Source organism: Ornithorhynchus anatinus, chromosome X5, assembly GCF_004115215.2.
Source record: "Ornithorhynchus anatinus isolate Pmale09 chromosome X5, mOrnAna1.pri.v4, whole genome shotgun sequence".
In the NCBI taxonomy this organism is placed as follows: Eukaryota; Metazoa; Chordata; class Mammalia; order Monotremata; family Ornithorhynchidae; genus Ornithorhynchus; species Ornithorhynchus anatinus.
The window spans coordinates 43,174,494-43,191,441 of NC_041753.1; the positions used below are offsets into that span (position 1 = coordinate 43,174,494).

The following is a 16,948-nucleotide window of genomic DNA, read 5'->3' on the forward strand; positions in this document are numbered from 1 at the left end:
GCCAATTCACCCCCCGGCTCCTCTCCTGTTACTCAGTGCCTTCATATTTAAAAAAAATTGTTGCCATGCTGAGAAGAATAGAGGGAAAGAGCTATAAACAGCTCTTGGTGATTGAAGATGAACCTACAAGATGAACATGGACTTGAATTGGATGGAGAGGTTTTGTGAGAGGAGTGATGGAAGCCACGAGGGAGGTCACAGAATTTTTAAAAACTGAGAACTGCTGAGTAGGGGTAATACACAAAAGAGCTCTAGATTTAAAAAGGAAGAGAGCATAATGATGCAAAATTCCCTATCCAACATTAATGCACCAAGTTCCTAAGCTGGGAGTGGTGTGACAGAGAGTAGGACATGAGCGTGGGGCTGAAGTTGGGAGAGATGAGAGCAAGTAACAATGAGAGGGCTTGTCTGGAGGTATGTGGAGTGCAGGCTAGGGGGTAGTATGTGAGGAGAGTAGGTGTTAGGAGGAGAGAGCTGGTGGAGGACCTTGAGTCAGTCAGTCAGAATTTCTAAGTTTCTCTTTCTACCATACTCCCTTCAGTGATCCTCAAAGTGGCATTTTCAGTTAAAACCGTTCAGCTTGTGGCAATTCATCACCTTAGTGTTCATGTGCTTGTCAGTTTACTACAAGAGAAAAACAAAACTAGGCAAATCATTGATTTTACCCTTTTACTGATTATATAGTTGCAATTTCTGTTTGCCTATTTCCTCTATTAAACTAAGGTCCTTGAGATCCAGGACTGAATCTTTTATTTCTACTATTTGTCTCCAAGGGCCTAATACAGTGGTCTTCATGAAGTAAGCGCTCAGAAAAAGTGTCATTTGTCCTCATCATCAGCATTCTGTCCTTCCAGCTTGTGTCTAAAAGCCCTTTCGTTTCACCACACAGAACTTGCTGTCTTCCATTCTCTTCACATATGCCACCAAGTGGAGCTGAATTACTAGCTGTGGAGCATTGCTATGTCTCAGGACCTCCTTGTTGGTAATCTTGTCCAGCCGTTTGAGGGTGGTTCAAACTGCTCCAGAAGCTTGAGGACTCTTCTGTAGCAGGTCCAAGTTCCACAGCAATATAGAAAGTTAGACCCCCACAACCATCTTAGTATGATGCTTGATGCCCTGGGGTTGCCATCCTCTGTCCTGCAGTCAACTGAACATCATGCTAGCCCTTGGGATTCTGTTTCCTACCTCTCTGTCTATTCTTGTATCACTGGAGAGTATTGTCTAGATAGCAGCATTCAGTGACCTCTTGAAGTTCTGTATTTCCGATGAAAATTTTTCGTTGTGCATAGAGTTTCTCAGGAGGGGAATGCTACGTGACTTCAGTTTTCTTTTCACGTAGGATCAATCCACAGTGCTGTGCTGAATCTGCAACGTGATCCATAATCATTTGCATGTCTTCATGTATGCATGTGCCTCTAGAGTGGTTTCTAAACCTCTGCTTCAAGGTTTTTGATGGTTCCTGTTCAACTGGAAGAGTTTCCCAGTGGGTCAGAAGTATATTCTACTCCGGTTTCCAGATTCTTTGCTGCATCCTCAAGCATACCGGCTTAGCCTAGGTTGAAGACGACTGGACCTACTGTATTTCATTCCGGTGGTTATTGGAAAGGGTCAAAGAGGGTTCCTTTAACACTGACTCCACCAACCACTCTGATGGTAGCCTAAGGATCTTGGTGAATTCCTCAGGACAGTCAAATACATCTAATTTCCAAAGCCCTGGTCTATTGATAGTATCAAATTCTTTGTAAGGTCAGTAAACACTAGGCATCCTTGAACACATCCCTTCCAGAACATCTGTCTTTTATTTTGAGGTATCTTACATTACAACAAATGTCACCTTCCAGCAGTGTAATACCAATTAAGTGAGTAGTGCAGCAATCCTGAGTATAGCCAGGAAAACCCTTTCTCCACCTGCTCTCAACCTTGCTTCTAGTCTAAAAGAGCTTATAGGGTATTACTGCCCATGGTCCACCAGAGAAATTTCCCCTCTCACATGCTGTCCTTGTTCTTTACCCTGACATCCCTTCCTCAACCCATGAGGGCTTCAGACCCTTTGCTCTGCCAGATAGGCCTGGGTAGGGTGGGGTTCAGTCCCAGTGAGGAGTGGAGTGTCCACATCACCCAAAACTCAGTAAATGATAATGATGATGGTATTTGTTAAGCGCTTACTATGTATCAAGCACTGTTCCAAGTGCTGGAAATAATTATTATGGCACTTGTAAAATGCTCATTATGTGCCAAGCACTGGGGTAGCAACAAGCTAATCAGCTCGGACATAGTCCCTGTCCCACATGGGGCTCATATTCCTAATCCCCATTTTACAGATGAGGGAACCGAGGCACAGAGAAGTGAAGTGACTTGCCCAAGGACGCACAGCCGACACGTGGCAGAGCCGGGATTAGAACCCAGTTCCTTCTGACTCTCAGACCTGGGCTCTATCCACTAGCCTCACTGCTACTTCAGTTCTGAGGTCACCTGCCCCCTTCCAGATACTGGGATGGCTTTTGGGCTTGCAACACTACTCTCCGGGCTCAGAATCATTGAGGACCTTTGTATTGTTGGTGGAAATGGCTTTGGCTGGCTCTCCGCCCCAGACTGAACCTTCTGACTACTGCTAGTGTCACCAGGTCAGAGCGGGGATTGTCCAGCTGGGGCACCAGACCCAAAAGGTTGTGTGGAGCTGGGGGCCAAGGCCACATTGGCTTTGAGTCTTCTGGGGATCTGTCCACAAGACATTCCCCACAATTGGTCGACTGCAGGCTCCACTACTGACCTTTTCATCTCCTCCTGGATGGAGATGGGGTCAGGAGGGATTTGCCCACAGGGCCAGGCCTTGGCTCCTACCTCTGCTTCACTCCGCTTCTACAAGGAGGGGCTGATTTGGGTGACCCCAAAAAGGAGAAAGGAAGGGGGCATGAAAGAAACCCAAAGACCGAGACCCATACCCAGAGACTCCACTTACCTGCTCTTCACTTGGGTTGATGGGAAGAGGACCAAGCTGCAGTCAGAATCGGGCCATCCACAGCCCAGGAGTGGATCACAGCCCTTGCCGCCATCCAGCATCATCAAAAATATTTATTGAGTGTCTACAATGCACCTAACACTGCATTAGGCCCTTAGAGATATGCAAAAAAAAACACTGAATTAAAAGACAGCCCCTGTCGACAAGGAGCTCATAAGCTAGTGGGGAGAAGGAAGGAGGAGAGGGGGAAGACACAAACATAGAAACAATTAAACATTATAGCAGCAATTTAAAATGTGGTGTTCCAACAGACTGCTCAGAGGAGCACAGTGTTCTCACTCTCCCCCTCCCCATGACTCAGTTCATCAACAAGGCAGGAGATGTAAAAGCCCCCCACTTTACCCCCCCTCCACAACTGTAGCCTAGTCATACCAGGAGTCAGAGAAACTCTATCAACTTTGGATTTGGGGTGGGGAAGAGGGAAGAAGTGGAAAGATGATGAAAATGAGGACACAAGAAAATCCCTACCACAACTCCAGGGATAGGTGGGGATGAGAAAGAGGCCCCCATCTTTGTATCTAGTGGGTAAGGGGCAGCAAGAGATATCTCCTTTGCTATTGCTCCATGGGATAAGGATGTGGGAGAGGAGAAGGGACCTGCTCTCCAAGGCACAGAGGTAGAACCCACTGCTCTGGAGAAGGAGAGCCTGTGTCTGACCATACCAAAAGGAGTGGAGGGAGCCAAACTGAAATTATGCCATGATTCTGCAAAGTATGATTTCTCATTCATCTCACCTGGCACTAAGGGGTGGGATGAGCTAGTTGTGGTGGTCTGCCCTTTCCAAAAAGCTGACAGGTTAAATCAAATGACTCGCTTCCACCATCCCAATTTTGTGCAGCAGGGAATCCCTCCCAGTAACATCTGAAGATGAAGCTCCTGCCTTCCTGACAACTCCTACAAATAATTTCAGTGAGGTGCAATTAGTGAACCACAACACTCAGCAAGCTGGCTGGGCAACTGCTTTGGTCATCTCAGACAATGGCCTAAATCCACAGGTTCTTAAATTAAGAGTTAATCAAAAATCAATGCTTAGAGTTGTTTCAGATTAGGTTAAAATTGCCCTGAGGGCATAAACCGTGTCACCTTTATGGTTTGTAAATACACCTCTTTAGAGTCTTGTGCAGTACAAAGCATCTTATAGCAAGTGAAATATTGAATTAGTTGCAAGATATTGAGTATCACCAGTATTTTATGGCCTTGGAAACCGAGTTTCCTTAGTGGAGTCCCTTTGTGGTCAGAGACAGACTTGGAAAATACAGGCAAAGAACACAGAATCAGTTACAGGCAGCCATGCATCTAAAATGTTTCAAATTACATATAACACATGCAATGCTTCTAAATTTGCATTGTTCAGCCTTTCGGTACATTGGCTTCAATTTACGACACCAGCCCAATTCATGGCACTAACTCTGGAGAACTGGGAAACAGGGAAACAATTTTTAAAATTATAATAGGGTGGGGGGTTACCTTATCACCAGTAACTGAGTAACTAAAGAGGGCCAATACATCCATTTCACTTACAGTGAAGTTGAAGTCAGTCACCTTATCATGGAACCTCGCTGCTTTGATATAAATACATTAATGAAGCTATATTTTTCATCCATAATTTGACTGAGTACACAATTTGGGGGAATTTTGATAATATTAGGATATTCAACCTTGATTTTTGGACCAATCCCCCACTTATAACATAGTGCCTATGAGAAAATGTGTTTTAATTTACAACATTTTGAGACAGGGTCTTCAGGAATCAACTATGGCATAAATCCAAGGACTGCCTCTAACTTAATAGATGTACAAATCTAAGATCAACTGCACATGTATTATCTTAACTGATTTATAAAAGATGCTGTCAAGAAAAGTATATGATATGAAATTTCAAATTTGAATTAAAACCACACAAGTGATTTAAAAAAGTATATATAATGAATCAACAGAAAAGTAAATGCTTTGGGACATTTTGCCATTATGACACAGAAATTATACACCTGCCCATACAAGTGGGCAATTTAGAAAAATCAGCACTGTTACCATACATCATTTATACTAATGTCTGGGTCTCCCCCTCTAGACTGTAAGGTAATTTGGGGCAAGGAAAGTGTGTGCTGAATCTGTTGCATTGTACTCTCCCAAGCGCTTAGTACAGTTCTCTGCACACAGTAAGCACTCACATACCATTGATGATGATGATTGAGGATACCTTATGTAATCCAAAAAGTGAACTATAGGAATAAGAATAGACTTTAAAATGCAGACAACATGATAGTGACACAAGGGCTAAATTATCATTTTGAATGCAGGAGCTAAAAGGGATCCATAGACTAATGTACTAGAAAACACCAGTTTGGGTCTTTTCAGCCCTGATTGGAAACTTTCCGGTCTTTTCAGAGAACTGGGATGATTTAGGCCGAGAGTCCAGTGTTTACTGTTATATTGTACTCTCCCAAGCACTTAGTATAGTGCTTTGCACACAGTAAGCCCTCAATAAATATGATTGAATGAATGAAAAAGCTATAGAAGTAATTGCCTCCATCATTTCCATGGAGCGGGCACCTATGCATACATAAATGTTAACTTCCCCATTCTATCAAAGCAGCTTTCTAAAACTGGATTAATTGCTCTAATTTTATATTCATTCTAACCACCTTAATTGACTTTTTATAAATGACGGTATTACTAAAATGAAACTTCATGAACAGTGATTACTAAGAGAATGCCTTGTGAAGGATGTGTTCATTTGAAGTATGTTCCTGTAGGAAAGGGTGCCTTATTTTTTCCTATGATATGGGAAAATATTTTAACCTTTAAAATAGGAAAATGAGCAATTTGGTGTTATCTTCAACATAGTCTGACTCAGACGACTTGTTCAGTTTAAAGAACAAATTTACTTTGTGCTTAAACATCCTGGGCTTTCTAAATCAATCAAGGTATCTATTGAACACTGTGCAGAGAACTGTGCTACGTGCTTGGGAGAGTACAACAGAGTTGGTAGACAATCTCGGCCACAACGAGCTTACAGTTTAGAGTCTTAACAAAGAAACAAAGGTCATTCGACTATGGAGACAAAGTTATTGTTGCAGAAATATTTATAAAAACAAATAGCAGTGGTATGTGCTAGTCCAGGAATATATTTTTCACCATCTCGATTGCTAGACTTTGTCTCACAAGCCTGAAACCTTAGTATTAACCTCGACACATCTCTCTCAATCAACCCACATATTAAGTCACACAATCCTGTTGGTTCTACCTTTACAACGTCGCTAAAATCTGCCCTTTGCTCTCCATCCTAACTGCTATTTTGCTGATCCAAACAATTGTCATATCCCACCTTGACTACTACATCAGCCTGCTAGCTGATCTCCCTGCCTCCTGTCTCTCCCTACTCCAGTCCTTATCCTGCTGCCCAGATCATTTTTCTTAAAAAAAATTTAAAAAAAATTCAGTCCATATCTTCCCACTCCTCAAGAATCTCCAAAAACAGAAATACCTTACCATCAGCTTTAAAGCACTCAATCAGTTCACACACACCCGCATTACAGTATAAAGTGCCTGTGTACAAATCACTTTACTAAGCACCAAGAAAAAAGTACACCGATGAGAGTTAGATATTGTCCCTGGTCTCAAGGGGCCTGGGATCTAAGTGGGGAGGGGGTTAGCGATGGAAACATAAGGTAAATTCCTTGAGGGCAAGGATTATTACAGAAGCAGTATAACCTAGTGGATAGAGCACGAGCCTGGGAGTCAGAAGGACCTGCGTTCTCATCCCAGCTCCACCACTTGTCGGCTGTGTGACCTTGGGCAAGTCATCTGTAAAATGGGGATTGAGACTGTGAGTCATATGTGGGACAGGGACTGTGTCCAACCTGATTAGCTTGAATATAGCCAAGCGCTTAGTACAACACTTGGCACATAGTAAGCACTTAACAAATACTTTTAAAATAAAAGATTAAGTCTTTCAATTCTATCTAATTCTTCCAAGCACTAAGTGTAATGTCCTGTACAAACTCAATAAATACTATAGTTTGCTACTGACTGATTTTACATTCACTGTACTATACAGTGCTCTACATACAGTAGGCACTCCACACGTACTACTAAACTGAATTTAAGTGCTGTTCCAGCTAAATAGTAGTGAGAGCATTATCCTATAACTGTCATGGGTGTTCTCTGGGCTGCTGCTAAACCAGACATAAAGGCAAGACATTGGTGAAATTACTAACCACTCCGCCCACCATCTCCATCTGACCTCTCTAAACTCCCCCTTCATTCTTGCTGCTAGAACAGTGCTAGAACACAGTAAGCGCTTAACAAATACCATTATTATTTAGACTAATCTTTGTCATTTGGTCTATACAGTTTGACACCCTGAGCAACTTAGTCATGGACAGAACACAAACTAACTTTCACTTTGCGAAGCAGCGTGGCACAGTGGAAAGAGCACGGGCTTTGGAGTCAGGGCTCATGAGTTCGAATCCCACCTCGGCCACTTGTCAGCTGTGTGACTGTGGGCAAGTCACTTAACTTCTCTGTGCCTCAGTTCCCTCATCTGTAAAATGGGGATTAAGACTGTGAGCCCCACGTGGGACAACCTGATTCCCCTGTGTTTACCCCAGCGCTTAGAACAGTGCTCTGCACATAGTAAGCGCTTAACAAATACCAACATTATTATTATTATTATTATTATGTTTAACTTATTTGGTGATCCAAGACTGTCAGTCAATCAGTGGTATTTACTCAGCACTGACTTCATGCAGAGCACTTACTAAGCACTTGGGAGTGCAATACAACAGAATTAACAGACTTGTTCCCTGCACATAATAAACTTACAGTTTGGACTGACTGATTGGCCAATGAGTTCTTGCTTCAATTCCAGCTCCAATACTGTAATAGTAGCATTTATTGAGCACCCATTTGGTGCAACGCCTTGTACTAGGTGCTTGGGGAGTGTCTGTCCCTTCTCACACTCCATACCCAGCCTCTCCACCCGTCCCCACTGACCTGCCATTATTGAAAGACTACAAATCACATGTTCAGAAGATCATGATGGAATGGATCGGGCACAATACTTCATTGCTCAGAGACTTATTAAATTAAGCTGCCCGGCTCACTGGGAGCTGTGCCTTGATGTGACCATTCAAATAGCTACCCTCACAAAATTAGCTGTTGCTCATCAACAGAGCTACAAATCAACAGGGATTTGTCTTCCAGCATGTGTATGGGATTGTACACTGAAAAGATCTGTAGACCAAAATTCCAGTGAACTCCCAGAGCAGTGAGCCAGAATCACAGCAGAGATAACTCTAGGTGTTTCCTGATTTATTTCCCCCCAGAATTTGTCCCAGTGAGTCCTCCAGTGAGTTTCGTTTGCTGTATCGTACTCTCTCAAGCAATACTCTCTCAAGCACTTAGTACAGTGCTCTGCACATTGTAAGGCTCAATGAATACCTCTGCTTGCTTCCTCCTGTCTTATCTTCACTGATTTCCTACAACACCCCAGCCTGCACACTTCACTCTTTTAACGCCAACCTACTCACTGAATGTCTAGCTCATCTATCTTGCCGCCAACCCCTCGTCAATGTCCTCACCTCTAGCCTAGAATGCCCTCCCTCTTCATATCCAACAGACCACCACTCTCCCCACCTTGACAGCCTTATTAAAATCCCATCTACTGCAAGAGGCCTTCCCCGACTGAACCTTCATTTCCCCTACTCCCTCTCCCTTCTGCTTTGCCTATGCACTGGGATCTGTACCCATTAAGCACTTGATACTCACCCCACCCTCAGCCCCACAAAACTTATGTACATATCTGTAATTTATTTTAATGTCTGTCTCCCCCTCTAGATTGTAAACGCCTTGTAGGCAGGGAACATGTCTATCACCTCTACTGTACTGTATACTCTGCACACAGTAAGTGCTCAATAAATATGATTGATTGATTAAAGATTACCTGCACAGTACACATAAGAGTGTGTGAGGGTTTCTTATGCAATAAGGAAATGCATTTTTTAAGTGGTGCAATATAAAAGGCTCCCTTCTAGACTGTAACTTTGTTGTGGGCAGGGAATGTGTCTGTTTATTGTTGTATTGTACTCTTCCACGCGCTGAGTACTGTGCTCTGCACATAGTAAGTGCTCAATAAATGTGACTGAATGAATTGACATATAGTCTCTGGCCCACAAGAGGCTCACAATCCAAAGGGGGCAAGGGGTGGCGGGAGTGGAGAAGAGATACATAGAAAAAAATGACAGGTTCAATTCAGCAATTCAGAAAAAAGAATGAAATAAGGGTTCATTCTTAATTCTTAACCTCTCAAGTCCAGGCCTCCTCGTTCAGATGTCCATAGCCTCCCAAGCATTACAAATGCAATTCAGTCTCCCCTCTGCTGTGTTGGAGGGATGACATGAGCGGCTAGACCTCTCAAACCACTGCCGCATCAGTCACGGGCCAGGTGGAGTGGGAAATTCAGGCCACATAGAACAGGGCTCTGGGATCTCTCCATTCCTGTGGAGGGCTGGTCTCATCCTTCTCACTGGCCAGCAGGATACAACTCTGGCTGGCACTAAACAACCATGACACTGCTGAAGATTACAGATGGAACCACCCTCATAAAAAAGAGGGAATCTTGCACAGATGGTGAGAACGCTACAAAGACTTTTTGAAGATGCCTTCAACCACTGAGGGGGAGTCCTTTCAAAGCACAGAAAACAAGTCAACTGTGAAGGCATGAGCTTAACTCCAACTTCTGAGGAAGCCACTTTCACTGTCCAAAAGTCGTAAAAAATGGTGAAGCATCAAGATCTCATGATATGCCTGTAGAAAGCTACAAGGAGGAGGGAACCTAATCATCGGACATTTGTATAAGCTTTTCCTCAATTTATGGAACACTGAGGAAATGCCTCAGGACTCCATAAAAATGCTACCAAAATCATCATCTTGAAGACTAAACTACCATTTTACATGATGATCACGATTCCGGCCTGAATCCTTCTGGATAGACTCCTGAAGAATGGTGTAAACCACCCACAACCTGAAGCTCAAGTAGCCTCAAACCAAAGTGCAGCACGACAGATATGATCCTTGCAGCAGGACAGATACAGGGAAAATGTAGGGCCACTATACACTCAGTTCTAACATAAAAAAGTTTTTCCAATGTGCTTTGGCTATTAGGCAATGTTCATTTGATAAGCCTGTTGGGATACAGCATGACAGTGTCTGAAGTAATGGCTTATGTGCATACGAGTGTGATCAGTGTTGGACACAGGTACTTTAATATGAGTTTTTCTCAATGCAGGATTTTATGAAATGTAACCCCACATTATAGAAGGGAAGCCGTGTGTCCATGGATAGAGGATGGGACTAGGAGCCAGGAGACCGGGGTTCTTGTCCCAGCTCAGCCACCTGCATGTGACCTTAGCAAGCTCCTTAACCTCTCAGTGCCTCAGTTTCCTCACCTATAAAATGGGCATTAAAATATCTGTTCCCCCTCCCTCATGGAATGGGAACCCCATGTGGGACAGGGTTTCTGTCAAAGCTGATTATCTTCTACCTACCCCAGAATGAAACATAGTACTTGCCACATAGTAAGCGCTTAATAAATACCAACATCATCAACAACTGGGTGTACTGTTTTGTAGACCTTTCAACAAGAGACCAGGGCTCTGGCAACCGCAATGCAAAGTGGGTTGCTCTGAAAAGTTCACCAAAATCTTAGGCTACTATATGCCAGTAAGGTTGGTCAAGTCAGAGCAGAAGATATCGTGGATGACTTATTCCTCACCATATCGGTATTAAGCAGGACTCTCTGCAGCAGGTACAAGCCTGTTTAACTTCATTTATGCCACCATGCTTGAAGATCCAGTGAGGGACCTGGAAACTGGAAAAACAATGTGTTTCCAATCCACCGTAAAATCTCCCAACTGGAAAAGCTATCAGCATTATCTTTGAGACTTTCGCTGGTAACTGATCTTGAAGCTCATACACAAGAATATAAGCAGATGGTTCCTCTCTGCTCTCCTCCTACACCACATCTTGCACTCTCTGCTTCTCCTAAACTAGCTTCCTACTTCTGCCATGCTCTCAACTCTACCACCTTCAACCTACTGTGCAGTCCTTCCCACTGCGTGGAACACCCCCACCCACTCCCACCCTTCAAATCCCTCAAGTCACGTCCCTTCCCACCCACCGAGCCCTCCTGAAAAAGCCACCTACTCCAGGAGACATTCCTCAACTAGTCCTTAGGGTGGCCTTAGGGTGGATACAAGCAAATCGGGTAGGACACAGTCCCTGTCACACATGCGGCTCACAAACTCAATCCCCATTTTACAGATGAGGTAACTGAGACCCAGAGAAGTGAAGTGACTTGCCCAAGGTCACACAGCCGACACGTGGCAGAGCCGGGATTAGAACCCATGACCTTCTGATTCCCAGGCCTGTGCTCTATCCATTATGCCATGTGTATATCTGTGTATTAATTAATAATAATTATGGCATTTGTTAAGCATTTACCATGTGCCAAGCACTAAGTGCTGGGTTAGCTACAGGATAATTAGGTTGGACACAGTCTTTGTCCCATATCAGGTTTATCCACAGTCTAGGTAGAAAGAAGAACAGATATTGAATCCCCATTTTACAGATGAGGAAACTGAGGCACAGAGAGGTTATGTGATTTGCCCAAGGTCACCCAGCAGGCTAGTGGCAGAGCCGGAATTAGAACACAGGTCCTGTGACTCCCAGTCCTGTGTTCTTTCCACCAGGCCTTGCTGCTTCCGCTTATAATTTTTTTCTTTGGTTTTCACTAGTTGTAGCTATGCTTTTCCTTTTTTTCCCATTGCATGTCCATGCTTTGTGTCTGCTGGTCTCCCCTGTTAGATGGAAACCCTGCTAGGCCAAGGACTGGGTCTTCTACTTCTCTGTTATGCTCCCAGGGGTCTACTGCAGTGCTCTGCACACAGTAGGTGCACAAATACTGATGATGAATATGAACTGCTTTGCAGAGTCATCCGAGCACTGTGGATTGACAGTAGGGCAGAAGAAAATTAAAGTTTTATAACGGTTACATTCAGAAAACCTTATATACAACCAAAGATTTTCACTGGCAACATAGAAGATTCAACCATGTCACTGAATTCTGTTACCAAGGCATATGCAAAGTCAAGATAGACCAAGAAATAAAAACAGAATCAAGGAGACCAGGATGGCCTTCGGGAGAGTATGACAAAAGTAGGAAAGCAAACTTAATACCAAATTGAAAATTTAAAAAGTTGAAGGGGCTTTATCTTTCCACATCCAGCATCTTCAGCAACTTCATCAGCCTCACCTACAAATCACACTCAACAACAAATAGCTGGGCAAGTTTACCAATAATGAGACCTTGGAACTCAACCATCTCACCAGAATTGTCCCCCTTCTCGATTGTAAACTCCTCGAGGACAAGGATCATGTCGATTAATTCGTCTCTCAAGCTCTTAATTCAGTGTTTTGCCTACAATATGCACTCAAATATTTTTCGATCAATGGTATTTATTGAGCGCTTACAGTTTGCAGAGCACTGTACTAAGCGCTTGGAAAAGTACAACAGAACAGAGTTGGTAGACACGATCCTGGCCCACAAAGACCGTACCGTCTGGATAGATTGATTTATTGAAATAATCTGCACAAGAGCACAGTTTTACTGGGCAGGACTTGTGAGAAGAACAGATGATAGCTGCTAAGGTATGATGAACTGAAAAGGAGGCACCTGTTCTCCCTTCTACATAGACTGTGAATCCCATGTAGGACAGTGACTGTAACCAAACCAGTTATCTTGCATATACCCCAGTTCTTACTGCAGTATTTAGTGCTTAGTGCTATGATTATTTTTATTATTGGGGAAGATAAAACAAACAATTTAAAGACATAGTGAATTATGGTTTCAAGCGATGTGATATAGCTGTTGGAAGAACATTTAAGTCTAAAGGCTAACCTGAAAGGCAGAAGTAGGATTTCAAGAAGCATTTTTGAAGACAAGGAAACAGATCCTACAATTGGTCTTTATGACACCATGCTTCGAAACTCACTTCACATGCAAACAATATGGAATTTACTGTCAGTCATATGCAAGGCTCTCCAGATCACAAAAGCATACATGGTGGATAGGAGCTCACTGAAGGCATCATCATCTTTCAAAGACAGGGAATGTGTTTATCAAGTCTGTTATACTGTACTCTCCCAAGTGCTCTGTAGACACAGTAAGCGGTCAATAAATATGACTGACAAGGACCGCTTGGTATACATTTTTACGTACATACATCTTCCCCAGAAGCTGCTTTTGTAGGGTCAATCTGGGCATGCGCAAGCCTTTCTATACATGAATATTCATACACAGACTACTATCACTCAGGAGGCAAAAAGGAGAAAAAATTCCAGTAAAATGGAGATTCAGCAGTCCAGACAGTGGCAGCTCCCTGAGCTCCAGATTCCTGCCTGTCACCTACTTTGGATAATTTAAAACTTTCCTGTGGAAGGGAAGATATAGAGATGCTACCTACAAGCTGAGAAGCAACCGCAGGACAGAAGTTAGGGGAAAGGCACACTGTCATTGTATCCTTTTTATCACTGTATCTCCCCTTCTAGACTGTGAGCTCATCGTGGATAGGGAATGTGTCTACCAACTCTGTTATACTGTACTCTCCCAAGCACTTAGTACAGTGCTCTGCACACAGTACTTGCTCAGTAAATATGATTGATTGATCCTAAGCAATAAGTCTGTCTACCTGCAGCAAATAAATTTGCTAGCAGCAGACAGAAGACAATAACTGTACCAAAGGGGCAGAGACTCAGTTCCTCTTTCTCTGTCTTTACTGAACTCAAATGCTTGCTTTCTCTAGATACCCTCCTAGGCTCTAAATAAATTAGTAGAACCGAGTAGCTGCAGGCTCACTGTGCCCTGTAACAGCAAAGAGAAAAAGGGACATGACCCAGAGGAAAAAAGTGCAAGGGAAAGGAAGCTAGGAAAGGGGAGGAAGCGAAGCGGAGGGGTCAAACAGGGAATGAAGAAAATTTTGCTACTCCATCTAGGTTCAGATAAGATTATGAGCCTATGACTAATTCTTTTCTTTTCTAGAACACCAGAGGTCATGAATGTTAAAACTTGCATTGATGAGTTTACCCACCTTTCCCAAAAAAGGATGAAGGTATTCCATTAAAAGAATAAAAACATATGTAGAAAAGTATATGCAGAAATTTCACTGAAGGGTCAACTAAAATGAGCTTCGTGCAACCAACATATTGGTGGATACTTCATTCTTTCTCTACTCATTGTAATTTCCCTAACCTACCTCTGGAGAAAACAACAACAAAAAATTTCTTCAGATGCTGCTGGTTTTTGGTTACTACATTATGTACCCCGAAAGAGGCATAGCCTAGTGAAAAGCACACAGGTCTAAGAGCGAGGGGACCTGAGTGCTAATCGTGGATCGGCCAACTGGCTGCTGTATGATCTTGGGCAAGACACTCAACTCTCGGTGTTTCAGCTTCCTCGTCTGTAAAATGGGATAAGATACTTGTTCTCCCTCCCCTTTGGGCAGCGAGCTCCATGGGGGACATGGACTGTATGAGACTTATAATCCTGTATCTACCTCAGGACTTAGTACAGTGCCCGGCGCATAAAAAGAGCGCTTAAAAAATGTACGATTATTCATAGTAGTAGCAAAACTCCACATAAGAAAGCAACTCAATATTTCTCTCAGTTGCTGGGAAGGTAGCAACATCTTCATGCAGGGTCTCTGCAGCCCTATGTTGGAAGACATTGCTCAGTTCTTTAGGCAAGAGGCTAAAAACAGTGCCCTACTGTTCTTACAAATATATGTGTGGAAATGACTGCCTTTATGCCCCTCCCACACACTCACACACAGATGAAATCTCACCATCAATAGCTCCATCTCTGCATAACAAATGTCAGCTATGTATGAATTTATTTGGGACCCTATTCTCCTCCATTCTATCGGTCTCCTCCCCACCCCCACCCTCCAACGCCCAAGACTTAAAAAAAATAATAATAATGCCAACTGAACCCGGATTTTGAAGAGCTCCTATGAAAACATATTCCCAAACCTAGATTTCTAAATCTCATTCTAAGCCTCACAGTACATCCCTCGCCGATCAATGGCGGCAAACCCTTTTAGGATTTCAAAAGATTGAGGCAATCTGCTCGGCAAGCTTGTGCCCGGGTGAGTTTTAGCCACAGACAACTGTCAAACGGGGCCGGGGATGATAGGATGCTACATCCATTCTGGAGTGGGTGGGTGGAGTGAGGGAAAAAGAAAGGAGAAACGACCCCAATAACGGGTGTCCATCTCTGCTGCCACCAAGAAGAGCGGGGGTGACTGCTCGTGTCCGGGCATCTCAGGGCACCGTCGATGCGCTCCCCGCAAGGTCACTGGAGAAGCTTGGGGTGGAGAGAAAGAACTTTACATAATCGTCCATTCAACTGCCCTCACGAGTTGCGAGAGAAGCCATCAAACCCAAAGGCGAGAGGTGGCATGGGCTCCCGGGTTTCCCCTCTATTGGCGACAGCGCTTCGCTGACCCCTCCGAAGCCGGTCCAGAGTGAGGGGGCTGCAAGGACGGGTGGGAATGGGGGATCGGAGAAAGGCGGGAGGTGTTAACTGAGATGGGACCAAAAGCCCGGATCCTGCCGAGCCGCTGATGGGGGGCGGCGAGCAGCAGCAGCAGCAGAGGGAGGGAGAGAAGGAGGGAAGGAAAGCCGGGGGGAGAGGAGAGGGGGAGATCCCACCACCCGCGGCGCACTGCAGAGCTGCCCTCCGTCGTGCTGGCGTGTAACGCGGCGGTGGCGGGGACCACCAGCCCCCGCACGATGATGCGGCCTCGGGGGGAGGGCGAGGACGGCAGGGGAGAGGCGAATGAGTTGCTCCGGCCCCGTCCCACCCCTCCCGGACCTCCCGAGGGGAGCCAGGGCTCCTTGCACGGCTCCTCTCCAGCCGGTTCCCGGGATCCGGAGGGGAAATGGGAGACGAAGCACGCGGAGGAGAGAAGGGGCCCGGCCCGGGATCACTTCTTCTCTTCTCCCGTCTTTCGGCGGGAGACTTGGGTGACTGCTGCAGGAAGGAACGCTGCAGCCCCCTCCAGGCTCCTTCCCGATGCCCTCGTGAGCGGCCGAGCCGAGCGGCGATCTCCCTCCCTCCCGGGCTCTGCAGCTCCGCCACCACCAGCTCCCGCCCCCCGCTTACCCACTTACCTGAGTGGCTTTGTGGAACTGCTTCTTCAGCCCGGCCACAGACATAGCGGGGGAGATGCTGAGGGGTCGGGACGAAGGGCGATGATCGGGCGAGTGGCAGGACTGCCGACGGATCCGCCCCACCGCCTGCCGTCAGAAGCTCTGGCCGCGTCCCCTAGCCACGGGACAGGTTATTAGGGAGCGGGCTTCGGGGCGGAGAGACACCCTGACGTCACGGGCAGGGAATCCAGCCCCTTAAAGGGCAAGCCGGACCAGGGCGCCCCACCCACGCGAGGCACGGACGGAGCGACTGGGCGAGTGCCCACGGTGGCTACCTGATCCCCTCCAGTCTCTCTCTCACACGCCAAGTCCACATTCACCTCAGTCTATAATCCCGCCGACTCGGTCACAGGCACTGAGTTTTAGAAGCGGTACGGACAGTCGCCGATGAAAATTCCTCAAGTCGTGACAGCCCAGGCACCCCAAGAGAGCCGGCTGGACTGAAGGCTGAAGCCCTCCGTGATCCCATTTGCTTTCTCTCCCCTAGCCCAGATGCTCGCGACTCTCTTTTCATCGTGCAGCCAGAAAACCAAGATTTTCATTTCATTAGGGGTAATAGGAAGGTGGTTCGGCCATCGCGTTCTGGCTCCCTCAGAGCTTCAACAATTCATCTAGCGAAGATCATCCCCTGCCTCTTTTGGCTGCTAGTCCTTGTCT

General features: G+C 45.2%; 1 protein-coding gene across 1 annotated transcript in view; it reads right to left on the reverse strand.

Annotated features, from left to right (window-relative positions):
• SH3GL2 (SH3 domain containing GRB2 like 2, endophilin A1) overlaps positions 1-16,421 on the reverse strand; it is a 151,365-nt gene extending 134,944 nt beyond the window's left edge. The window contains exon 1 of the mRNA XM_007655640.4: positions 16,253-16,421. Within this exon, the coding sequence (XP_007653830.1) occupies positions 16,253-16,297 (45 nt within the window). The 5' untranslated portion in view covers positions 16,298-16,421. The remainder of the gene's footprint in view (positions 1-16,252) is intronic.
• Positions 16,422-16,948: the final 527 nt, after the last annotated feature.